Below are 27,529 nucleotides of genomic sequence, written 5' to 3'. Positions count from 1 at the left end.
GAAATCAGGATAAATTCGCCGAAGTACAAAAGTAAGAATTCAATGTAGTGTTTCTCGTGCACATGAAAAAATAGTAATCTCGAACCGTTACAGTGCAGATTAGTCTCCCGTGCTGTGTTCGAACTGGAAGATGTGAAAGATTGATTCATTAACTGTGCTCATGAAGTACGTCTGATGTTTAGCTAACATTACGTTGTACGGTACTTCCACTGGTGCGCTCAGAAAGGTTTCACCACATAATGGGTATTGTTGCTCATTCAACGATTTGAAGAAATAAAAGTACTTCCTAAAACAGGAAAGTTGTACCAGTGTGGTGCTAGTAGGAATTATCCCTTTCCGAATCCATAGGCAGAGAGCATAAGAAAAATGGTTCCGGTGTGCCAAAAGTGCAAGAAATAGTATTAGGCGGACTGAAATTAAGAAGCAATAATTAGTTACAATTAAACTGAATTGTAGTAGGGGAAACGTCAGCCATCCTATGAGAGACACAATCTCGACAATCCCCAAAAATGGAACAAAACCAAATCTAAATTTTAAAAACATTACGTTTAACGACGAACAATATGGCACGTAGTCCTATGCAACAACGCCACACATGTATTGTCCAAAACACCGACGCATCGAACTAGGTAATAAAATCGTAATGAACACATTAAGTACTAATATGCTGGCGACTGACTAAAGGATAAAATAATTATTTTCAAAAATTTCGGTATAGTTACTATCCACATAAAATAGCCCAGGGCATAAAGAACAGACGAAAATTACAAAATAGTCCTCTAAACAAGTCTAGCTAGCAGCATCTCTTATCTCGTAGATAAGAAAGACAAACCGATCTAATCCACCGTCAACAAAATAATGCCTGGGTAGGGTTTTGAAAGAGTTACGCTCGCCTGTAAGGAGAATGCAGGGATTATAATTTACCAGCCGAAATTAAATCCATGTCAGAAAAAAATACATTACATTCAAAATGGTCCTTTCCGTCCATCTACACTAAACGGAGCCAAAACAAATCTTGTGGCACAAAATAAAATGGGTTCTCTCATCAGCTCTCATACTCAGGCACTGCTCAGCGCGAATCCAGCTTCTATGTTGTTTTAGTTGACATATTCTAACTTCCACGGCATCTTCGATGATTATGCCCCAGTAGCTCGAAGTATGGGCTAGTATCCGTGTCGATCAAAATATTTTGTACGTTTCGGTAAGGCAGCGTTCGGCGAGTAAGATTCCTGTAATTAATGTGCTGCTGATCGGTACAATGCTGGGAAACAGTGTGAATAGACTGCCCCACGCAACTATGCCGCATTCACATGGAATAATCAATGCCCGGGACTCAGCAGCCGTGAGTATCTTCCAAGACGACGCAACATCTTAGGTGACCGAAATACTGTTTTTATCTCGTCTATGATTCGTCCAATTTTACTTTGTCCCTCCACAGAATAGAAGAAACGTCGCAAGCTGATACTGTTGCTTGTGTGGACTTAAGTCGAGTTTTTCGGAGAGAGCTGACTTATTTTAAGCGAGAGATAGTAAGTCATGTGAAAAAGCACTTTGAGAGTTTATATCGGACGAGAATCATCTCGGCACTGAAATTCTTTTAGCTCCGTGTAGGAGTGCCCATCACAATTTTCTTTGGAAAGGATAATGGAAATTTTACTCAGTATCAGTGTAAGATTGAAAAAAAAAAATGCCTCCCACAGGTGAGAGTATTAAAATCTTAATTGTTAATTGCGGAAGCATTCGCAACAAATTACCAGAGTTCAAAGCGCTGCCGAAAAGGAGTGAAGCTCACATGCTGCTAGGTACCGAAAGGTTGTTGAAACCTGAAATTGATAGCAGCGAGATTTTTGGGGAAAGTTTAACTGTATATCGAAAGAATAGGCTAACGCGAAATGGAGGTAGTGTGTTCGTCACAGTAGACAAACCCAAATCCACTGACACAGAAACTGAAACTGCATACGAGTCTTGGCGAAACTAATTATCTGGGGTGGGCATAAAATAATTGGATCCTTCTATCGCACACTAGACTCATCTCCTGGAGTAACCGAAAACTTCGATGAATTTACGTACAAGTGATCTGAAGTTTTCTCCAAACATAATCTAGTCATCGGTGGAGACTTTACCATCAAACAAATAACTGGCAGAATCACAGTTTCATTAGCGGTGGGCGTGATAAGACACCATGCAAACCATTTCTAAATGCCTTCTCTGAAAACTACAAAGAACAGATAGTTCGGAAACTCGATTCATGATGAAAATTTATTGGCTCTAACAAATGGACCTCACCTCTTCATGTCCACATCGAAACTGGTATCCCTTACCAAGACGCGGTTGTGACAAACGAGTACCAACGTACAAAGGTTTAATGCAAATGGTCTACTATTAAACGAGGAAAAGACCCAGAATATGTGGTTCAGTCTATCAAAGACTAAAAAAATTGAAAAACTGAAGGCAAAATTTTTAGGTATCATACTTAAGTCTAACATGGAACTCTCATGTTGATCACATAGTGATTAGGTTGTCAAGAGTTATATATTTGTTGAAGAGACTGATGTGTTGTTTGACATTTGAGTACGTAAGGAAAGCGTACTTTGCTTTCTTCTGGATCACCATAATTTCATTTAATTTTTGCTGTTTCCCCAGAGTATTAACCGATACCTTAAAACAGACTGAAAAAAGGCAATCAGAGTAATGGCTAAGGTAGATGACAGAACACATTGTAAACCACCGCTCATTAAATACAGAATTTTAAGTTATTAATTTATATATTCTTGACAGGGTTAACTACATACTTTCTGAACTACGTAATTAAAGTGTAAGATCAAAGGCATGAGTACTATACAAGAACCTGTACTTATCTACTGTTGCCACAAAATAGATTAGCTAAAACTAACAAGTCATAAGTATATGGCAACTGGAAATATATAACAAATCGTTTAAGAATGCACCAATCAAGCCTGACAAATTATTTAAAGAAAATGTACATAACTTCTTGTTAACTAATCCATTCTATTCATTAGAAGAATTTTTAGAAATGCACAATATCAACTTAAATATGTAAAAATTTATTTTGTGAAATTAATAGGTTAAGTGAAATGACGAAGTCTATTGCATGTAATAATGCTGAGTGACCAATAAAGAATCTGAATCTAAAACAAGCAGAAAGTTACATATTTTCAGTAAACTAGGTAAAAAATTTGTAGTGCCTTATCTGTGTGAAGAACTTGAAACTTCGAGCATACGCCAGAAGCATGTAGAGAAAGTCTAGCTCAAGTTTAAAAGAACAGTTGACCACGCACTGGATAGATATGCACCAGTACAACTGTTAATAATGAGAAGGAACCTCCTGATTTGCAGTCATTGTAAACAAACTTCGAAAGAAACGGAGATTACTGCATAAAAAGTGTAAAACAAAACGTAGGGCTATAGATAGAGATCCAAATGGAACGCATTTGGCTGTCAAGAGCAATGCGTGAATGAATGCCTTCAGTGACTACCGTAGCAGAATATTGTCAAATGACATTTCACAAAATCCAAAGAAATTCTGGTCGTATGTAGGCTAAAGGCTGTTAGTGGCACAAAGACAGTGTCCAGTGTCTAGCAAATGAGACAGGATCTAAAATTAAGGGTAGTAATGCAAAAGCTGAAATGCTTAACTTCTTAAATGTTCCTTTACAAAGGAAAGCACAGGAGAACTGCTCCAATTTAATCCTCGTACAATGAAAACAAGAATTAATTAGTATTAGCGTCAGTGCTGCAGCTGAAATAGTTCAAACTGAACAAAGCTCCAGGCCCCGATGGAATCCCTGTCAGTCAGTATACTGAATTTGCGGCTGAGTTAGCCCTCTTTCTAGCTATTTGTAGAGTGATTTTTCGGAATATCTGCTGCGAAGTATTCGTTCCTGCGAAAGGGCAATGAAAAGTTTTCAAAAACCGTCCTGTTTCAGTTTGCCTCAGAATTGGGGACTAAATACGAAAATCCTTGCGGTTTGGTCTGTCAGTAAAGGGGTTATATTTCTTTTTGAGAATACACTTCGCGGTCACGGGCGACTGCCGCATAGGCAGGTTGGAGCGAGCGGACGTACGTATGCCCGTGCGGTGTCGTATCGATAGACGGAAATTACGCTCTGTGCTGTCTGGGCTGCCCCATGAGGCAGCGGCTGCCGGCTATGAAGCAGGGGCGAAGCGCAAGCGCTCTACCAGAAGTGTGTTTACAGTTTCCGTTTAAGTCAAACTTTTATATCTACTCGAAAACCTCGAAATTACTTTTTGAGTAATGAATGGAATGGAAAAATTTTGTAGTTTTCAGTTCACTTACATCGCGTACAAGTATTAAACCACATCCAATTCCTAAAATATTTAGTTTTATGTAAGTGAATGTAGGTGCACTTCCACAGCGATGAATGTTTACACGAGTGACTAAGATTTGGAAATGCATCTGGCATTGGGCTGAAATTGGAAGTGAGTCAGGCGATTCACTCGCTCACGGCGTTGGGGATGCTATATTTTTTTCATCATATTTCGATTGTTACCATATCACGTGTTTTGTGACATTACGTCATTTTAAGGCAAAAGCAAAATTAAGATTCATCACTCTACATGCGATTTGTTATAATTAAATGTCATGTAATGATACATCGTCTGTAAAAGTGCTAAGAAAATTAACTAAAGACGGTTTCAAATCATTATCCCTATGCAACTGCTGTGGTCCTGCGGTTAAAGATTTGTCGTTATAGAATCCAAGAAAGTGGCTTCGTATACAGATATACGCTGTTTTTTTTTTTTTTTCTTCAACGATACAAATGCAATATTTTATACATGTAACAGAACTATGTTCTGCAATATTAGATGTTATTTGCATGTAAGAGCGTGCTCTCACGAGTTCCTTCAAATTCGTGACCTCAGGCTGATTAAAACACTAAAGATGAAATTGCTGCGGGTGAAACAACCAGCAGTGACATTTATATTCCTTCATGTCGCAAATACTTCACCATTTTTTTTTCAGAATACGTTGCGATTTCTGATGGTGTGTTTAGGCAAGAACCTAAGAGCATAACTTAAATAGAAACGAATGAAACAAATAGCAGTGATATTTACACTGGAATGACAAGTCATAGGATACCGATATTATGATATGGTGGTAGTACCGCGTACACAAGGTATAAAAGGGCAGTTCACGGTGGAGCTGTGATTTGTACTCGGGTGACCAATGTTAAAGCTTTAGACGGGAATTAAGAAATGGTTCAAATGGCTCTGAGCGCTATGGGACTCAACATCTGAGGTCATCAGTCCCCTAGACGTAGAACTTCTTAAACCTAACTAACCTAAGGACATCACAAACATCCATGCCCGAGGCAGGATTCGAACCAGCGACCGTAGCAGCAGCGCGGTTCCGGACTGAAAAGCCTACAACCGCTCGGCCACAGCGGCCGGCTGGGAATTAAGACTTTGAACGCGGAATGGTATATGGAGCTGGGCGCATGGGACGTCCCAGCTCGGAAATTGTTAGGGAATTAAATACTCCGCAATCTACAGTGGCAAGAGCGAGAATACCAAATTCCAGGCATTGCGTCTCTCCACGGACAACTCAATGGCCGACGACTTCACTTGATAAAGAACAGTAGCGTTTGTGTAGAACTGCCAGTGTTAACAGTTCGGCAACACTGCGTGAAATAAACGCAGAAATCAGTGTGGATATACGACGAACGCATCCGTTAGGACAGTGCGCGAAATTTGACGTCATTGGGCTGTGGCACAGCTGCAAAATACTAGCACGAATTCTTTACAGACGAATGGAAAAACTAGTAGAAGCCGACCTCGGGGAAGATCAGTTTGGATTCCGTGCAAATACTGGAACACGTGAGGCAATACTGACCTTACGACTTATCTTAGAAGAAAGATTAAGGTAAGGCAAAGCTACGTTTCTAGCGTTTGTAGACTTAGAGAAAGCTTTTGACAATGTTCACTGGAATACTCTTTCAAATTCTGAAGGTGGCAGGGGTAAAATACAGGGAGCGAAAGGCTATTTACAATTTGTACAGAAACCAGATGGCAGTTATAAGAGACGAGGGACATGAAAGGGAAGCAGGGGTTGGGAAGGGAGTGAGACAGGGTTGTAGCCTCTCCCCGATGTTATTCAATCTGTATATTGAGCAAGCAGTAAAGGAAACAAAAGAAAAATTCGGAGTAGGTATTAAAATCCATGGAAGAAATAAAAACCTTGAGGTTTGCCGATGACATTGTAGTTCTGTCAGAGACAGCAATGGACTTGGAAGAGCAGTTGAACGGAATGGATGGTGTCTTGAAGGGATGATATAAGATGAACAACAACAAAAACAAAACGAGGATAATGGAATGTAGTGGAATTAAGTCGGGTGATGTTGAGGGAATTAGATTAGGAAATGAGACACTTAAAGTAGTAAAGCAGTTTTGCTGTTTGGGGAGTAAAATAACTGATCATGGTCGAAGTAGAGAGGATATAAAATGTAGACTGGCAATGGCAAGGAAAGCATTTCTGAAGAAGAGAAATTTGTTAACATCGAGTATAGATTTAAGTGCCAGGAAGTCATTTCTGAAAGTATTTGTATGGAGTGTGGCCATGTATGGAAGTGAAACATGGACGGTAAATAGTTTGGACAAGAAGAGAATAGAAGCTTTTGAAATGTGGTGCTACAGAAGAATGCTGAAGATTAGATGGGTAGATCACATAACTAATGAGGAAGTATTGAATAGGATTGGGGAGAAGAGAAGTTTGTGGCACAACTTGACCAGAAGAAGGGATCGGTTGGTAGGACATATTCTGAGGCATCAAGGGATCACCAATTTAGTATTGGAGGGCAGCGTGGAGGGTAAAAATCGTAGGGGGAGACCAAGAGGTGAATACACTAAGCAGATTCAGAAGGATGTAGATTGCAGTAGGTACTGGGAGATGAAGCTTGCAGAGGATAGAGTAGCATGGAGAGCTGCATCAAACCAGTCACAGGACTGAAGACCACAACAACAACAACGGGCTGTGGCAGCAGACGACCGACGTGAGTGCCTTTGCTAGCAGTACATCATCGGCGCCGCTCTTCCTGGGCTCTTAACCAATAGCGATTGGACCCTAGACTACTGGAAAACCGTGGCCTGCTCATGAGTCCCGTTCTCAGTTGGTAAGCTGATCGTAGGGTCTGCGCCAAACCAACCGTACTAAGTCAGGAGCCCTAGTCGTCAAAAAGGCACTGTGCAAGTAGGTGGTGATTCCATAATGGTATGGGCTGTGTTTACATGGAGTGGCCTGGGTCATTCGGTCCAACTGAACCTCTCATTGCCTGGAAATGGTTATGTTTCGCTACATGGAGGCCATTAGCAGCCATTCATGGACTTCATGTTGCCAAACAACCACGGAACTTTTTTGGATGATAACGCGCCATGTCACCGGCCACAGTTAGTGACTGTTTTGAAGAAAATTTTGGACTAGTCGAGGGAATAGTTTGACCAACCAGATCGCCCGATGAATCTTATCGAATGTTTTCGGGACATAATTGAAAGCTCAGTTAGCGCACAAAATCCTACACAGGAAACACTATCGCAGTTATGGACAACTATAGAGGCAGCGTGGCTCAATGTTTCTGTTGCGCACTTCCAACTCGAGTCCATGCCCCGCCAAGTTGCTGCACTACGCAGGACTAAGGAGATCGGACACGACATTGGGAGCTATCCCACGACTTTTTTCATCTCGGTGTGTGGGCTTGCTTGTCACAAATACTCAGCTGCGATCGAATCCTTAACAACTCCTACGTAAATTTGTCGGTGAAGACAAAGATAGCATCACATGAGTCTGGGAATCACGTGATGGCTTTCCGATCTGAACCGAATGCCAGACGCATTTCGGATGTTTAGCCACTCGTGTCGTCTAAAAAAAACCTCTAAGTTTCTACGCCCTAATTCCAGCACAGTGCGATATAATACAGCACTGTATCCCACTATCTTTCGGCGCTACTCAACTGAGGAAACGATGGTGTCAGTATAGCTTGGTATGTTTCGGTATTGCCCCGGTCTCTGTCATAGAAAACTTTTAGCAATTTGGGACTCACTGTGGTTCTGCTCAGCTTGTGCTGCAGACGAAATTAACCGAAATATACAGGAAAATAAGAAACCAATCTCTCAAGAAGACTCCGTTTCGAAAAAACGAATACCGGTAACGTAAATTAAAGTTCAACATGCTTCTGGAGATGACGATGGAACCGGCTAGAAATTAGCGTTGCGCGCGGCAGTCCCCGTAGAAAGTGCGCTGGTTACCCGCCGGTGGCAATTATCTTGTAACGGGTGTTGGCGCTATCGTGGCAGATAACATTGCCAGCTGGTTCGTGCAATATACTAGTACAACTGCAGTGGAAAAGATTGGTCAATCCAGATTGCCGTTTTTCTCCTCCACGAAATATTTCGAAATGGTTCAAATGGCTCTAAGCACTATGGGACTTAACATCTGAGGTCATCAGTCCCCTAGAACGTAAAACTACTGAAACCTAACTAACCTAAGGACATCACACACATCCATGCCCGAGGCAGGATTCGAGCCTGCGACCGTAGCAGTCGCGCGGTTCCGGACTGAAGCGCCTAGAACCGCTCGGCCACAACGGCCGGCAAATATTTCGACTTGAGCTACCTTCTGACACCTCACAGAGGTGTAGACCACCGTTTCTTCAACAGAGTTCTGCAGCATCGTGGGCTAAAAGATTTTTTTCCAACATTCGAGGAAGTAACTTTATCGTCTCTACAAAAAAAAAAAAAGAAAAACCACTTCCACTTGGTGATTTGAATAGCTTGTATTCGTCAGCTCACAAACGGCCGAGTCCCATGTTGCTACATTTACCATTTGTATCTATATACATTACAAACCAGGGTACTCAGTTTGTTTCGGCAAAACATAAATACGAGAACAAACTTGATGCAGAACCTGTCGTGTAATACCTATATCTGTGAGTATCCTAAACACGGAATGCTATTAAAGACATGGCCTCTATCTGAATTACAGTGGCCAAGAAACAGAAGCATAAATAGATACTGCTACATGAAACGGAGCATAGAGAAACAACACTGTAAACATGACACCATTGCTATATAATAAATCAGCCACGAAAACTGAGATGTGGACCGACTCAACTGTGAGCTGAACCCTGCCTAGACATAAGATTTTGCAGGAGGAGGTCATTTCCCGTTTCCCGGAATCAATTAAAAACTCAAGTTCTTTGTGTAATTCTGAAAATCTTGTCTACCGATTATCTCCCGTTTGCGAGGAGAAACTGACGTTCTTGCGCGTGAACACATTATCTTAAAAAATAAGCTATTGGAACTGCAACATTCGTTACAAAACATTTAATGTAGGGTGCTCCAAATTAACGAACACTGGCCGTCCATTGAAAAAGTAAACCCAAAATGGATATGAATTGGGAAAGAGTTACTGCAGAACAAATACAGAACAAAGGGTTGTACTTAGTTTGTTTTTTGTCAACGGAATTACAGAGTTATAAACGTAAATGTTATTTGCATAGACGCAAACTTGGAGGCTGCAGCAATATTGTTCGCGAAACTATAAATAATTCTCTACATCAATGAAAATGAGCTTACACAAACTCTTGAAACTGATAAAACTGCGGAGTGATACTATTTGGTGACATTAATATAGACATTATGTTTAAAATTATATAAAGTTATTTGGTACATAAAATGTTTTTCAACTTTTATGCAAACGATAAGATAACAAAATGTTGACCATCCTTAGATGATTTTCAGTTAAACAGATAGCAGGCAAATATTGATGTAGGTATCTCAGATCATGAAGGGCTGTGAGTTAGATGATATGTAAATAATAAATAAATAGCTGTTCTACTGGGCATGGAAGGCTAATCTGAACCATAAATCACAAATTAAACCAACCAAAAAGGAAATTAATCTAAATGAACTGGAGTAAACTATTCCTGCATGGCATGAAATTGAAAAGAGGTGGCGACTGAGCTATTAAACGGGCTAACTGGAAACCTTTAATGGAATATGTTCCAAATATTACAGAAATCATTGCAAGGAGAGCTGCTCCTAAACTTCAGTGATGCATCATGTAACAGTACAGCTCACAATGATATTTGCACAATAGTAAAAGGCATTATAAATCAGAAATAGTTACCTACATGTAAAACTAATGAACACATTCTTAATGCACCAAACAAAAGTACGGCAGGATGTGAGGTCATTAAATTAGAGGTAAATAGAAAATAGAATAACAGCCCCATTTCGAACCCACCAGATGTGTTAAACATAAATTTAAGCCTCTTCTCAGGCATCAGTTTAAAGGAAGACGTGAGAAAAGTTGAAGCACTACTGTCTACTATAGGCAACAATAAAAATTGTAGTTTCAGCTGTATGAAGGTAGCAAGTAGAAGACATTCAGTAACTCAAAAGGTGAATATTATATCTTGACCTATGTAACTAAATGAACGAAAATCATCTTAGGGTCGTTAACAAACTTCATGCACACATTATTACATGTTTACATACACTTCGAAAAAAATTTCAACTTCTAACTTTTAATAGAAAACGGCATATGGTACACAAACTACATGGGATCCATTAAGAGCCAAAGTGGACTGAAAGTTCATTTGTCCCTTAGAACATTGTCACTCTCAAAATTTGACTGTAGTTAATTACTGAAGTATTACTCATTTCTTTTTACAGTGGACTGAACTTTCAAGACTTAATGGTGCGTCAAGGTGCCATAGACTCCCCTCCAAAGACACCTTTCATTCTGGGATTTGAGTGTGCAGGAGACATTGAGGAAGTGGGCCCTGGTGTGGAAGGATTCAAGGTTTGTTAAAAATACAGTGAATTCCACAGAATAACAATAAGTTAGTGTTTGATACACAGCATCTGTATCTACCTCTTAATGGTATATAGATAATAAAAGGTTGCCTCATTCTTACAGCTTGTCAGAAGATAATTATGTTTCACACATACTTCATTTTTTTTAAAGTGTAAGTCTTGTTGGTTTGGTCTTACAGGTTGGTGACAGTGTGGTGGCTTTGCCAGAGTACAGAGCATGGGCAGAGCTTGTGGCTGTACCAGCAAAGTATGTGTTTCCTCTTCCAAGTGGAATGACACACCTAGATGCTGCAGCCATTGCTATGAACTACATAGTGGCTTACGTACTGTTGTTTGAGTTGGGTGGATTGGCTCCAGGGAAGAGTGTGCTGGTTCATTCCGCAGGTGGTGGTGTGGTAAGTAGAACTAGCAACTATGTCTGTCTCTCTCTCTCTCTCTCTCTCTCTCTCTCTCTCTCTCTCTCTCTCTCTCTCTCTCTCTCTCTCTCTCTCTCTGTGTGTGTGTTTGTGCATGGTGCCCAGAGCTATTGCATTCTTCCTTCCCGGGCTGTATTTCCTTCACCGCGCCCCTCCCTCCCCATCCTCACTTCTTCCTCTCTGTGTTCTGATTTATGTTGTCTTGGCTATCCACCTGGTTCCTTCTATTTCTTGCAGTTTTGTTCGTCTTGCCTATTCTCCTCCATCCTCTTTGACATTTCGGTCTCCCCTTGGGATCTGAACTCCACTTCTAAATTGTCTGTCTCTAGTATGAGCCATTTGGGAAAGAACTACCTCCCTAGCATCTATGATGTGGATTCCTCTCCCTCCCCCCTTTTCTTCCTTTCATGCTATAGCCCCCCCCCCCCCCCCCCCCCCCCACTAAGCCACCAACAAGTGTAGCCAGTTGGTGTGGAGGGGCTGTTATGTACCCATCTGGCTGAGATTCCTGATACCTATGCTGTTCCCTCCACATGCTTGTGCTGTTCCCTCCACATACTTGCCAAGAAGTTGTTACTTGTCATCCCAGAGCATCGGAACTCTCGGCAATGGCCGCTCTACCTGCCAGCCCTTGCTGTGGCTGGGTGGTGCCAATGGGGAGAGCCCCTGATCAGAGTGGGTGGTATCAGGCCGGATGCTTTGTGCATGAAGTGTATCGAGCTGCAAAAATCTAGCCATTCTCAAATGGCCATTTCTTTAATTGGTAGTGGATCATTCACTGTATCATTGAATGCTGCTTCGTATGACCCTACAGCCTCCCCTTCCCTGGCTACACCCAGGTTTGCCATCTTGGGGTGAAACACTTCCCCACCATGTGGTCTGTACTAGGACAGACAGGGACACATTCACCACCACAAAGCCACTGCTGTTTGTGGAGAACATCAAGGACAAGTTTCTTAGTCTCCCAATAAAATGCAGTCAGGCCTCCTGTTGAGCAAAGCTGCTTCTGCCACCCAATCTGCAGCCCTTCATGCTTGTGATCACTTCGGTGATGATGTCCCGGTGTCTATTATCCTTTGCCAGTCACTGAATATGGTCCAGGGAGTGATTTTTTTGTAGGAACCTCATCCTGCAAACTGGTGAGGGACTTCAGGCTAATCTGAATCGATGGGGTGTTCATTTTATTCACCGGCCGCGGTGGTCTAGCGGTTCTGGCGCCGCAGTCCGGAACCGCGGGACTGCTACGATCGCAGGTTCGAATCCTGCCTCGGGCATGGGTGTGTGTGATGTCCTTAGGTTAGTTAGGTTTAAGTAGTTCTAAGTTCTAGGGGACTTACGACCTAAGATGTTGAGTCGCATAGTGCTCAGAGCCATTTGAACCATTTTTTTTTTTTTTTTTTTTCATTTTATTCGATATGTGTAGAAGGGCCGTAAAGATGACTGCACCAGTAATGGCACATGTGTTCTGGCTTTCAAGGGGATACCCTTCCAGACAAGAGCAAGGTTATGTGTTACTGATGTGACCTGAAGCTGTCCATCCCACCACCCATGAGGTACTTTGGTAATTGCGTTTTGGGCGTATGTCCACCCTCTGGATGGTGACTATGGCTGCCCATTACATGAGGGAAGCACCTGTGTTTGTCAACACTCATGACCACCACTGTCCTCCCACACAAGAAAGAAAAGAAGATCACAGAGTCAAAGTCCCTGGATCGTCTGTCTTAAGCTGAGTCGCCAGCTATATGACCACCTCCACCCAGGGTCAATTTCTTCTATTTGTGCCTGTTACATCATTTCCCCCTCCTACCACCTCCTTACCTCAGCTCTGTCTCCCTCAAATCTCCCCATTCCCTGCAGTTCCAACGCCTTGCCCTTTGGGTGCCTCCCCCCTCCCTGGCTGAAGAAGCACACACTCCTTCAGTGCCTGCCAGTGATGGGGCCTGCTCCTACAACTCGGCCATTGGATGCACTGTCTGTGCATCACAAGGTCACCTGCTCTTTTTCAGTTCCATATCTTGTGTAGGCCTGATCTCCCTCTGTACTCTACCCTTCTCAACCTCCGAATGAGGAGAAGAAATGCAAGTCCACGACAAGACATGGTTCCCCTGGAGGTGCCATCTCCCCCTCCACAACATAACTCTAACATCTTATTTATGGATGTCATATCACCCTCGATGGTGATGACCACTGACCCAGTGACATGACCTCCCCTCAGCTTCTTTATGTCTAACACGCATTCTCGCCACACAATTATCAGGTGGAATTGCAATGGATATTACTGTCACCTACCGAGAATACAACTTGTTTCCTCTTAGTCTGTGCACTTCTGTGGCGACCATTCTCCAGCATTTCATGGTTATTGGGCATTCTGTTGGAATCAGGCCAGCCCTGGGATACCATCTGAAGGGATTTGCACTTTGGTGTGAACCAATGTCATCAATGGTTGGATTCCTGTTCATACCAACCTGGAAACTATAGCGATAAGAGTGCAAACAACCCCAGCAATCAGCAATCTGCAGTGTCTACCTCCCTCCAGGTAGGTCACTTCCATATGTTGACCTGCCTACCTTAATACATAAATTCCCACCCCCATACCACCTCCTCAGGGACTTCAGTGCACACCACACCCTGTGGGGCGGGTAAAGGTTTTCTTCTTCGTACATACAATCGCATCTGGATTGAGGGACATGTTCCCGCATGCTGGCGCGAGTCTATTGTTGTCCCGATTCCTAAGCCGGGGAAGGACAAGCACTTGCCTTCCAGTTATCGACCTATCTCACTTACCAGCTGTGTCTGTAAAGTGATGGAGCGAATGGTTAACTCTCGATTGGTTTGGCTGCTTGAGTCTCGACGCCTACTTACCAATGTCCAATGTGGATTTCGTAGGCGCCGCTCTGCTGTTGACCATCTGGTTACCTTGTCGACCTTCATTATGAATAACTTCTTGCGGAAGCGCCCGACCGCGGCTGTGTTCTTTGATTTAGAGAAGGCTTACGACACCTGTTGGAGGGCGGGCATTCTCCGCACCATGCATACATGGGGCCTTCGCGGTCGCCTCCCTCTTTTTATTCGTTCCTTTTTAATGGATCGACAGTTCAGGGTACGTGTGGGTTCTGTCCTGTCCGACACCTTTCGCCAGGAGAATGGGGTGCCACAGGGCTCAGTTTTGAGCGTCGCTCTGTTCGCCATCGCGATCAATCCAATAATGGATTGCCTCCCAGCTGATGTATCAGGCTCTCTTTTTGTGGACGATTTTACCATCTATTGCAGCGCGCAGCGTACACGTGTCCTGGAGCGCTGTCTTCAGCGTTCTCTTGACCGTCTTTACTCCTGGAGTGTCGCCAATGGCTTCCGTTTTTCTGCCGAGAAGACGGTCTGTATTAACTTCTGGCGCTACAAAGAGTTTCTCCCACCGTCCTTACGACTTGGTCCCGTTGCTCTCCCAATCGTGGAGACAACCAAATTTTTAGGCCTTACCTTTGACAGGAAACTTAGCTGGTCTCCACATGTCATATTTGGCCGCCCGTTGTACCCGTTCTTTAAATATCCTCCGTGTTCTCAGTGGTATGTCGTGGGGAGCGGATCGAACCGTCCTACTTCGTCTATATCGGTCGATCGTCCGCTCCAAGCTGGATTATGGGAGCTTCGTATACTCCTCTGCACGGCCATCCATCTTACGCCGCCTCAACTCCATACAACATCGGGGTTTACGACTTGCGATCGGAGCATTTTATACCAGTCCCGTAGAGAGTCTTCATGCTGACGCTGGCGAATTGCCACTCACTTACCGGCGCGATATACTGCTTTGTCGGTATGCCTGTCGGCTACTGTCAATGCCCGACCATCCGTCTTATCGTTCCTTTTTTGACGACTCTCTTGACCGTCAATATAGGTTGTATGTCTCTGCCCTGCTACCCCCTGGAGTTCGCTTTCGTCGCCTCCTTCAACACCTTAATTTTTCACTCCCTGCAACCTTTCGAGTGGGCGAGAGCCACACGCCACCTTGGCTCCAGGCTCAGGTCCGCGTTCACCTTGACCTCAGCTCGCTCCCAAAAGAGGTCACCCCCAGTTCGGTCTACCACTCCCGTTTTTTGGAACTTCATTCGAAGTTCATCACCATGACTTTCATTTATACAGATGGCTCTAAGACCAATGACGGGGTCGGGTGTTCCTTTATAGTCGGGGCACAAAGTTTCCAATACCGGCTCCATGACCATTGTTCGGTCTTCACAGCTGAGCTCTTTGCCCTCTACCAGGCTGTTCTTTACATCTGCCGCCACCGACATTCTGCTTATGTCATCTGCTCAGATTCCCTGAGCGCCATCCAGAGCCTCAGTGATCCGTACCCGGTTCACCCTTTCGTACACCGGATCCAACGCTCTCTTCAGCGGCTGGTGGACGTCGGTCCGCCGGTTAGCTTTATGTGGGTTCCTGGCCATGTCGGTATCCCTGGGAACGAAGCTGCAGATGCCGCGGCCAAGGCTGCGGTCCTCAAGCCTCGGACAGCTTCTTGTTGTGTCCCTTCGTCCGATTTTAGCAGGGTCATTTGTCGGCGCGTTGTGTCGCTGTGGCATGCCGATTGGGCTGCACTTACCGACAACAAGCTTCGGGCCTTAAAACCTCTTCCCGTGGCTTGGACGTCCTCCTCACGCCCTTCTCGGCGGGAGGAGGTCGTTTTAGCAAGGTTAAGGATTGGACACTGCCGGTTCAGCCATCGCCATCTGCTGACGGCTGCGCCGGCGCCGTTCTGTCCATGTGGGCACTTGCTGACGGTTAGACACATTTTAATGTCCTGTCCCGATCTTAACCAACTGCGCCTCGATCTTAACCTGCCTAATACTTTCGATGACATTTTAGCAGATGACCCACGAGCAGCTGCTCGTGTTCTTTGTTTTATCAATTTGACACACCTCGCTAAGGACATTTGATGAAGTTTTTTAATCCTATGCCTATCAGTCTGTCTTTTATTGTGTTTTTCCTTTTAGTTGTTGTTGTCAACTTGTGGCTCGCGGTGCATTTTTAGAGTAGTCAGGGCGCTAATGACCATTGAAGTTGTGCGCCCTAAAACCACAAAAAAAAAAAAAAACCACCCTGTGGGGGAGTGCCACTTCAACGGGTAGGGGTCTTCTAATTGACCAACTTACTACAGACTTCGATTTGGGCCTCTTCAGTGGCAGTTCCTGTACACACTTCAGTGGCATGGCTTGGCGCTCATGGATCCTTATCTGCTGTTGCTCTCTCTCTCTCTTCCTCTCCTCTCCTCTCCTTTCGTTGCTTCCCTACATTGGTCACCCCACAAAGATCTTTGTGATAGTGATTGCTTTCCAGTAATTCTGTTGTTCCCCTTTGCCCCTATGTTTGTCATTCTGCAGAGTCAATTGGCCTTTATATGCATCTGCTGTGCACTTTGACACCTCTATCTCAGACTGCACGGTCATGTAAGATGTCTCTGCTACTCTTCACGAGACTGGTACTGCTATGCTTCTATCCACAGGTTCCCCTTGTCGACTGGTCCCATGGTGGACCAAGGACATAGCAGTCCCTCTCCAGGTCCACCAACAGTTGCTACAACAATTTCTATGACACCCTTCCCAGACAAATCTTACTGCTTTTAAAGCATCATCTTGCTAAGGCTCGCTACTACCTTATTAAGCGAGAGTAAAATCGAATGCCGGTAACACTGTTTTCTCTGTGGGGACGTATGCCTCATCACAGGTTTGATAAAAGCTTCATAGCCTTCTGGACCCTGGACCACCAGTGACAATCAGATGTCCAAGATCTCATCCTGCCGGGTGCTTTGTGTACTGATCCATAGGTCTTTGCATAGCACCTCATGATACACTTTGCAACAGCATTGGCACCCTCTTCCTATCTTGCTACTGTTCTCCAGCAGAAACAATGAGTTGAAGACCCCCCCCCCCCCGTTTCAACCACCAACCTGAATCCTGTGATCAGCTCCTCACTGAAGGAGAATTCTTAAAGGCTCTCGGCTCTAAACATGACATGGTCCTAGGCCTGGATTCTATCCACAACCAGATGATCTTACACTTGGACATTACCCAGAGACAACATCTACTTTGGATCTTCAACCACATTTTAGCTCACAGGTGCCTTCCCCTCGCAATGACGAGACAGCATAGTTCTCCCCATACTTAAGCTGAGAAGAACTCAGCATCTCTGAACAGCTATTGCCCAATTAACCGGACTAAACATTCTTTCCAAACTGCTTAAGAGGATGGTCAGTTTCCAGTTATACTGGGTATTCGAATCTCAAGGCCATTTGTTCCCTTATCAGTGCGGCTTCTGGGAAGAATGATCTCCAACTTACCATTTACTCCAATTGTAAACGGAAATCACACAGTCTTTTACTAACTGACACCACTTTGTCGTGGTCTTCTCTGACCTGCATACGGCATATAATATGGCTTGGCACCATCAGATTTTAGTACCCTTCAAAGCTGTGGCTTTCGTGGCCCCTTCAGATTTTTATCCTTGAGTTTTATCCCGTCAGATATTGCGGATTTGAGTTACCACTTCACTCAATACCCCTTGGATACAGGAGTATTGTCTTGCACAGGATTCTGTGTTGTCACACTTTTCCTGCCCACCATCACTCGGCCTGTAACATTTGTTGGGCATCTGGTACCCTAGCTGTGTATGTTGACGATTTTTGCCTCTGGTGCGGCTCCCACTAGGTAGAATCTGCTGAATGCCAGCTCAAAGGCACCATCTGACAGGCCTCTGTTTGGGCACTCTCGGATGGCTTCCAGTATTCTCCCTCCAAAATGCGGGTTATGCATTTCTGCTTTGACCCACACTGCACCCCGATCCAGAACTTCATTTAGGTGACCAGTGTCTGAATGTTGTAGTCCAATCCCATTTATTGGGCTTTAATTTGGATAAAAAGCTGATATGGCTGCCCCTTATTCACCACCTGAAGACTACCTGCATGTGGAAGCTTGATGCTCTCTGCCTCCTGGCCCACACATCTTGGAGTGCAGACTATGCTATTCTTCTCCATCTTTCCCATGCTCTGGTTTTGTCTAGACTAGATTGTGATTGTCAGGTTTATGGCTAGGTGGGTCTTTCCACTCTGAACTATTTGACCCTGTTCACCCTTGTGGGGTGCATCTATCAGTGCCTTGCACATCATTCCTGTCGAGTCTCCTCACGGAAGTGGGGGTTTCCCATCTACAAATACAATGGAGCCAAGTCCTGGTTTCTTATGCAATAGCCATTCGATGATTGCCTGGTCATCCCGTGCACCATGTCCTCTTTGTAAACAAGGGACAACTCCCTCCTAGCACCTGCCCTTGTGTGGGATTGCTGATTGGCCTCTTTTGCGCCTGTGATATTTTGGCACCTTGTGTGCTCCATCCTTGAAGAGTTCTAGGGTGCTTCAATCTTCTACACTGGTGGTTCTAAAATGATATGAGGTGGGATACACTTCTACATCTCCTACTGGCATGGAACACGATTTACTGCTGGAATGATGTAGTGTGTTCACAGCAGAGCTGCTAGACATTGACAGGGCCCTCCATTTTGTTACTCCGGCCTCCCTTCACAGTGTTTTGATAAGTACAAACTCAATGAGCAGCTTGCAGGCTACAGATCTTTCCTACTCTACTCAACCTTTGGTTACTGATATCTACAACCATCTCTGTGCCATTGGCCATGCTGCCTGCTCAGTTGTCTTTTTCTGCATCCGAAATCATGTGGGGAATCCCAGGGAATAAACTGGCTGATGGACGTGAGAGGCAGGTACTTACCCCCCCCCCCCTCCCCCCCCACATTCCATGTCATGATTCCAGGTGCAGATATATGGGTCCACATCAAATCTCTCTCTGCCCAAAAGTGGAATGCCATCTAGTTCACCACTGCTCAGTAATAAAATACGTACAATCAACGAGACTACTGCAGTCTGGTGCTCTTCCTTCTGCTCCTCTCAGTAGTAGTCCACTGTTCTGTGCTGTCTACACATTCGCCTTGCCCACTGTTTCCTCTTGCGTAATGGGCCACCCCCACAATGTGGCTGTGGAGGCAGACTGACTGTATCCCATACACTGGTGGAATGTCCTCTTCTTTTGGCCCTTCACAATAAGTACAGTCTTCCAGATTCTTTGTCCTCAACATTAGATGATGATGATTCATGGACAGTTGAACTGGCCCTCAGTTTCCTAAATGAAAGTGGTTTTTATTTTCAGTTATAAGGTTTGGCTTTACTTCTAGAGCAAGGGCAGGGTGGTTGTGGTTGGGGCCCCTCTTTGTATCTTCTAGGTCTGGGACCCATGACACACTCATCTGTGTGAAGACCATTCTTTTCTCCCTATGTTCTTTCCTGTTTTTAGATTTGGTCTACACTTTCATGCCTTCTACTCTGTGTTGTAACATCCCCACTGACCCCCCCTCTGATGGGATCCATTCACATATAGTGGACCCTCTCTCTTACACAAGTAACTTTGGAATTGCAGGACTGATGCCCTCACTGTTTAGTCTGATAGCCCCCTTCAGTCTTTCTCTATTAGGGTACTCAGCCTTACTTTAATCTGAGATAGTTTAAATTGTCAGTACCCCTATACCACTAATTTTGTGTAGCAATCTATTTTCAGAGAGATCCTGAGATATGGTCTCTCAGCTGAAAAACATGCCATTAACAGTTCATACACTAGCCTTCAGCTAGCTCCTAGTAACTTCGGTCAATTTCCACGAAACAGAATGCAATTTGGTCAGTTGCTCAAAAGACATAAAACATTGTTTCCATGAAAATAAATGTAATTTATTATCTTCAGTTAGATCTCACCCCCCATTAACCACCACCTCTAGCTAGTTATCAGATTGCAATCTAATACTCCTGTCTGCAAAGCATGAGCGCACATCCAAAACCACAATACTTCTTTAGATAAGCAGAAAATTAGAACTGTGTTCCTGCAGATTGGAATGCTATTTGACACTTCTTAAGGTCTCTATATTTTAAAAAAATAGGTTCATGTGTGAGTCACTCGCTCCAGATGACATATTAAACACCTGTAAACATTACCTTTGTCCCTTATCTTCCACAAATTGCAACCATCTTCCGGTATTGTTTTGTCAGTTGACTCATTAATTTTGGTAACAAAATGTAGCTCCATGAAATTATTGCAATAGTTAGCTCTTTCTTGGCTGAAATGCAGGCACTTCATTCCCATTCTCATAAGCTTTTGCTATTATTTGAAAATCATGCTCCCTTAAGTAAGCATAGTAGGAAAAACTATTATTGAATGGTGTAGGTATATAGGAAGTACATTAACTAAGGAAACAAGGAAAAAATTTCAGAGATGATAAAATTGTCCAAAATTTTATTATTGTGCATGATGCATAATTCAAAGAAGGAAAATACCTGCCAAAGCAAAGATTATGATATACAATTCATGTTACCTGCCAGTTTTTTACCTATGGATCAGAATAATGGACTTGAACAAAGATCTGAATAGCATACAAGCAATAGGTATGTATGTTTTATAGATCCTGGGCAAGGTAAAGGGCAGAATAAGGAATGAAAAACATGAAACATCCTGCAGATACAGTCTGCTGCAAGAAACCACAGGGAGAAAGAGGCTTCAATGGTTTGGCCACATTAAGAGAAGGGGTTGAGAGAGACTTTCAAAAGAGTTCTAGAATAGGCAGAATCAGGATGAAAGTATTTGAAGACCATGAAAAAGATGGAGAGACAAGGTCAAGGATGATGTGAACTGAAGAGGATGGCAGTGTAAGGAGATGCTGAATGATAGACTGTGAGAGAAAGGATAAGCTTGGAACAGGCTCTATGAATGAGCTGCATAAGCAGAAAGGTTTCGAGGAGGAGGAGGAGGAGGAGGAGGAGGAGGAGGAGGCAGTCAATCACAACCCAGGCTACACAACAATAACCTTCCTTTGCAACATTGGATACAGACTCTGCCATCTCCAATAGTAAAGAGTAACAGCTTACTGATGTGGCCAGAAATGACATTAAGAGCCTGTAGAGGAAATTCATGAAAGCTATACATAATTATATGGCTGCATTTTCCTGTGAGAGGAAAACATATCATATTAAAACATTAAACAAGGGCCATGCTGAATGTAATAAGCAACAAGTTATGAAATTTTATTTTTTAGTGGATCACCTTAATCTCATATTTTGCCACTTTCTAACATAGTCCCTTTCTTTGAATACATATTTCCTACCATTATGCAATTTCAAAAATACCGTTACCACAGAGCTGCATTCCAGCTTCCCAAAGAAACTGACACATCACTTGCTGAAAATCCTCCAGTTTCTTGCCTCTGTACCTGTTCCTTAAGAGAACCAAAAAGATGATAGTCAGAGGGTGCCAAGCTGGGACTATAGGCAGGTTGTGGAAGTGTTTCCCTTACCCAAATTTCATGATCTTACCCACAGTGATACAAGCAATGTGAGGATGCATATTATCCTGTTGTAAGACTATCTTCTTTCCAGAGCCCTCAGGGCCTACTGAAATAGTGGATATAGTGGACACATTCATTTGTCCAGTCTCGAGAAAATAAATTTGAACACAGCTGTGTGCATCCAAGAAGACAGTATTCACAACTTTACTCTGCAAACCACTTCGATGTGCATGGTAGAAGGTACTTCCCACTGTACCAGTTATTAGGATTTCTTCCTGTTCCATTTGCGTATGGAGTGCAGGAAAAATGATTGTTAGAATGCCTATGCCCGTGCAGTAAATATTCTAAGCTGGTTCTCATGGTTCCTACATGAATGATACATAGAGGATTCTAGTATATTCCAAGAGTCATCATTTAAAGTCAGCTCTTTAAGCTTTAACAGACACTCTTGAGATAATTTACCTCTATCTTAGAGCCAGAGAGATAATGAAGGAACTTGACTGGAAGACACTCTCCTGTGACTGGAACAAACATGCTGCCCTTTCTGTAGATGTTCAATATTCCCCGTTAGTGCTATTTGGTATGGGTCCCACATGCTCGAGCAATATTCTAGAACTGGTCGCATGAGTGATTTGTGAGCAGTCTCCTTTGTAGACTGATTGTACTTTCTCAGTATTCTACCAATAAACCTGTTCTGTCCATGACTGAGCCAATGTGATCATTCTATTCCATTTCATATCCCTACAAAGTGTTCCACCTAGACGATAGTACAAGTTGACAGGTTCCAACTGAGGCTCACTGATATTATAATCATAGGATGATTTCTTTCATTTCATAAAGTGCACAATTTTATGTTTCTGAACATTTAAAGCAAGTTGTCAATCTTTGCAACACTTCTTAATAATTTCAACTTTGAATCACTTCTTGCACTGCACTGTGTTCTACAGGAAGTTTTGCAACAATTTCATTCACTGTGAAGGGCCTTTCTTCTCTAACAAACCCATCAACTCTTTCCTACTCAAGTTTCATGGAGGTAGGCAGAGACAGCTAAGAGGCTTGTCTTGTATGCTCCTGTTTTCATTTTTGAAAAATTTCACCCATCACCTAACCCTGCTGGTGCCCACGTGGACATCTCCATGGGCGCACTGAAGCCTTGAGGTGAATTTCAGCAGCACATTTTCCTTCTAAAATAAGGAATGAAATGACAGCACCCTGTTAAAAATGTACATTGATGTCGTCCATTTTGAAAATACTGCCTCAGTTACATGATGGGTGCTAATGAAGTCACAATATGGCAACATGTGTTGTAAAGTCTGTAGATTATGATCAGTTGGCTGTCATAATGAGATTTTCACTCTGCAGCGGAGTGTGCACTGATATGAAACTTCCTGGCACATTAAAACTGTGTGCCAGACCAAGACTCGAACTCGGGACCTTTGCCTTTCGCAGGCAAGTACTCTACCAACTGAGCTACCCAAGCTTTACTTCTGCCAGTATCTCGTCTCCTACCTTCCAAACTTTACAAAAGCTCTCCTGCGAACCTTGCAATATCCTTTCTTTCAGGAGTGCTAGTTCTGCAAGGTTCGCAGGAGAGCTTCTGGAAAGTTTGGAAGGTAGGAGACGAGATACTGGCAGAAGTAAAGCTGTGAGGATGGGGCGTGAGTCGAGCTTGGGTAGCTCAGTTGCAAGAGTACTTGCCTGCGAAAGGCAAAGGTCCCGAGTTAGTCTCGGTCCGGCACACAGTTTTAATCTGCCAGGAAGTATCGGATGGTTGTCATTTACCTATTAAAGTTTGCCACTGCATAATCCTATTTCTCTTCTTAAATCTATTAATTGCATCAAAGCTACCATTAACACAGTATTACATAAAAGGCCTCTATTTCCTTTATTTTCAGGGACAAGCTGTCGCACAGTTGTGCAGAACAGTGGATGATGTGACTGTGTTTGGTGTAGCTTCAAAAGGAAAACATGAGGCTCTGAAGTCGACCATTAACCACTTATTAGAGCGTGGAAGTGATTATGCAAGTGAAGTCAGAAAGTGAGTACATGTCACAGAGACCTGCATTCATTATTTCTTCACAATGCAGCATTAAATGACACCACCTCTTACTGCAGGTTGGCGCCTGAGGGTGTGGATATTTTCCTAGATTGTCTTTGTGGTGAAGAATGCAACAGGGGCTATTCCTTATTGAAACCAATGGGAAAATACATTCTTTATGGTAATGTAGCAACTCTCTAATACAAATCTAGCTTGTAATATAGTTACAAAAAATAAATTAACAATTGTTTCTCTGATAGCAAACAATAACATTAAAATAATTTTCTTGTTTTAAGGGTCTTCCAATGTTGTGACAGGAGAGACCAAAAGCATCTTCAGTGTTGCTAGATCAGTAAGTACAATATTGCAACAATGTTACACATTTTGCTGCAGTTACTTACTTAGGTTTGTTGTGATTAGTTATAGGTGAATCTCTTAAAATGATTTTTCTTTACCAGTGGTGGCAGGTAGACAAAGTGTCACCAATTAAGCTCTTTGATGAGAACAAGACCCTCTCTGGGTTCAACATTCGTCACCTTTTGTATCAACAAAGTGGAGCACCATACATTAAAAAAATAATGGATTCTGTGTTTAAACTGTGGAAGGATGGAAAAATTAAACCTGTAGTAGATTCAACATGGGCACTTGAAGATGTAAGTATAATATTTTAAAATATTTTCAGAGCCATTCTCTGAGATACCATTTTTTGAAGAGATTATTATTATTATTGGTTTATTATTATTATTATTATTATTATTATAGCCACTAAATACCAGTTATGGTCTCCAAAACTTATTCGTTCTAATTGGTTCTAATGTGATCAAAATTGAGCATTTACTATAAGCAAGAGGTGCAAGTTGGTAGGATTAATACTACTATGGAAACTCTGGTGAACAGTGAATTATCATAGGGTTATTAATAAAAACATATATCTACCACACACTGAATTCATTGGGGAATAAAAGTGAAAGATCATGTCTTTAAATTTGTGTAAGACTGTGCAGTACAAAGTTCAGAGTAGAAAATGCAAAAATGAATAAATGACAATTCAGCAAAAGGAGAGGTCGATATTTGGAATGCAGTCAGAAGAAATAAAGTAGTAGTAAAAATGAAACTAAACAAGCGGAGGATACTCGGTACTAAGCCACCATTAAGGATGTTCTGTGATTTAGGTCAAATGCAAATGTTAGGAAGTGGTAATGATACTCTGATGAAATAGAATTGGAGACATTGTGAATCTTTCCTCGTAAGTGCGCAGACTACTGTGAATACCCTTAATTATATTGTGTGTTGTATGCATTTGCTGACCCACCCTTTTTTATGAATAGTGCAGCACTGTAATTTTTTAAAATAATGCAGTAGTAACATCGTGCTTGATTATGTATAATTACCCATGACTTACTAATTAAACCTATTCAGATAGTTGACCCTCTGAAAAAAAATCTTTACTTCAGTGTGTATAAGTATTACTTTTAGTGGTGGTTGAAGTACCAAGTGACAAATGCCACAACTTCGGGTGCCAAGCTAAGAGGGGTGACAGATGTGCCACATCTGTAAGGTATCAATACAGGGTGTATCACAATTTGGTGCAGCTGCTTGGGCTGCCAAGCTGAGACAGGCACCAGGGGTGCTGCAAATGTAAGGGTTCTATGTAGCATCTAGTACAATTAGTAGTAAAAACTGAGGCAGGGACAGTGTAAGGGGAGAGGGTGCAAAATAGTTGCTTGTGTGGAAAAAAGTGCTTGAACTGACTCTAGTTACTGTCGACACTGATGCTGATTCAATGTCAGGAAAAAAGTTAAACTACATAAAATGATTTCTCTGCACACCAGAGTAATGGCCATTGTCTACAAATGTGTGTAATAAACAAAATGTTAGTGATAAATTTTCTGAAAACTTATCTTAATCCATCCTGTAGGTACCAGAAGCTATGCAAAAGATGCATGATAGGAAGAACATTGGCAAAATTGTACTCGATCCAGGGATGGAACCTAAGCCTAAACCAGCAACCCCTGCTAAGGGAAAGGCCAAAGGTGGAGACAAAGAGGAGAAAAAGAAAGATGAGGAGAAAAAGGAGGAAGAGAAGAAAGAGGAAGAAACTGGTACAAGCAACGAAGGAAGTGGTGGCGACACAGCTGCCAATGGTGAGTAATGACTCTACTTCTTCCCATAAAATTGTGATGTTACCTTAAACAAAATCTTAATAAACTGTTGATCACATTTCTGTATTTTCCAGAAGCAAAGGAGAAAGAGGCCTCAAGCTGAACAATGAATTTCTGCAATGATGCGCTTAAACATTGACCACATTGAAAATTGTGCTGTTATATTTTTGTGTAAAAATATTAGCATAATTATTTTGACATCATATACATTACTAAAGAATGTGACCATATTGTGAGTGTAAGTTCGTTTGTGTGCTGATGTGTGTTTGTCGGATGTTGCTGAACTTTCTTGAGCTGAATTATTTACATGAATTCTGTCAGACATGAGTTTCCAAATACATGTACCATATCATGGTGACAGTTTCACACATTCACATGTTGATGGAATGTTTATTTTTCAAAGCTACTTTTGAGGTACTTTAGATTAGTTCTCATCTACAAACTTTTAATACTGCCATAGTGGTACTTTATCGTGTGTCTGGCAATGATTGAAATTTTGAGTGTAATGGAGGATACTGTTAAATGTTTTATGACATGGCTACTTAGAGATTATGGAAAGTTAATATTTGAAGCTCATCTGCCTATAGGTTATAAAGATTTGCTATTCTGAGCTAAAGCTTTTCATGTGATATTTGAGCTGGTATGTATAAAAATGTGGCTCACAATGTGAATATTGACAGTTCGTGTTGTCTTTGATGTAAGTATATAGTTGTTCTCAGTGCAGCATATCACAATCTATTGAAGTTTTATATAAGCTTCTCATTGTAAGACTGATTATGTTGCTTTTTTCACGCTTTTTTAATGTTTGAGTTGCAGAAACTTGGTGTGCAACTGATAGTATCTAAAAAGGTACTACCATAATTGTTCTACAAATTATATCAAGTCAATATACTTAAACACTTGCTTCTATGAGCAGCATGTTTGAGAGAAATGAATCAATAAAGTCAATTCAAAACATATTAGAACAATGTACTGACTTTCTCAAATACAAAATTTATGACATCTGTTCCTACTCCCTTGTCTCCTGATAATCAGATACATATGTAAAGCAAAACAGTCATTTTAATTCCAACATTAGTAATAACCTGGCATAAAATAGTGCAAAAATACCTTTTTGCATCAAAAACTGTGCTTGAATTTTACTAAGATGCTAAAGTTGACACACATTTTAGGGCAATTTCCAGATATTAATGTACATGCAAAGAAAAATGTGTTTACAACTTGGCAGTATACACCTTGGTCTCAATATTACAAATTTCAGAACAATTTTAGTGATCTATAAAAAGTAAGAAAGGAGGCAATAAGGTAGTTCACATACATTGTCTTTCAAAGATAACAAGCAGCTACTGCTGATAATGCTAGTTATCTACATAAATAGCACCATAATTGGTTTTGAACCAACAGGTTCATCTTCAGATGACTGTTCACATAAAGATGCACTTATGTAAACTTCAACAAAGTTTTTTGGTTCCTTATCTTTTGTAGTGAAATATTCTTGGAATGAATCTTCCCTACACTAAAGAAGGTTACTAGAAATAAGTCTAAATGTAACCAGCCTTCATAAAAACACAATGTAAACAAATACTTACATCTGAGTACTTGTAGTTACATTTTACTTAAGTCAGAAATTGTGCATCATTTTGTTGGAATGTCTTGGCTTCCATGGCTTCCACAGTTTT

General features: G+C 42.2%; 1 protein-coding gene across 2 annotated transcripts in view; it reads left to right on the top strand.

Moving 5' to 3' along the window:
* Positions 1 to 26,809, top strand: part of LOC126191293 (synaptic vesicle membrane protein VAT-1 homolog-like) — a 194,185-nt gene extending 167,376 nt beyond the window's left edge. Inside the window, exons 2-9 of one of the 2 annotated variants that reach the window (XM_049932117.1) lie at positions 10,711 to 10,840; positions 11,034 to 11,249; positions 23,546 to 23,688; positions 23,766 to 23,869; positions 23,985 to 24,040; positions 24,147 to 24,341; positions 25,607 to 25,832; positions 25,928 to 26,809. In XM_049932117.1, the coding sequence (XP_049788074.1) occupies positions 10,711 to 10,840; positions 11,034 to 11,249; positions 23,546 to 23,688; positions 23,766 to 23,869; positions 23,985 to 24,040; positions 24,147 to 24,341; positions 25,607 to 25,832; positions 25,928 to 25,953 (1,096 nt within the window). In that variant the 3' untranslated portion in view covers positions 25,954 to 26,809. Of the gene's footprint in view, positions 1 to 10,710; positions 10,841 to 11,033; positions 11,250 to 23,545; positions 23,689 to 23,765; positions 23,870 to 23,984; positions 24,041 to 24,146; positions 24,342 to 25,606; positions 25,833 to 25,924 lie in introns of both variants that reach the window. The other variant, XM_049932116.1, reaches the window with a different exon arrangement.
* The last annotated feature ends 720 nt before the right edge of the window (positions 26,810 to 27,529 follow it).

Source organism: Schistocerca cancellata, chromosome 6, assembly GCF_023864275.1.
Source record: "Schistocerca cancellata isolate TAMUIC-IGC-003103 chromosome 6, iqSchCanc2.1, whole genome shotgun sequence".
Taxonomy (NCBI): Eukaryota; Metazoa; Arthropoda; class Insecta; order Orthoptera; family Acrididae; genus Schistocerca; species Schistocerca cancellata.
This window is presented reverse-complemented; position numbering and strand designations above follow the sequence as displayed.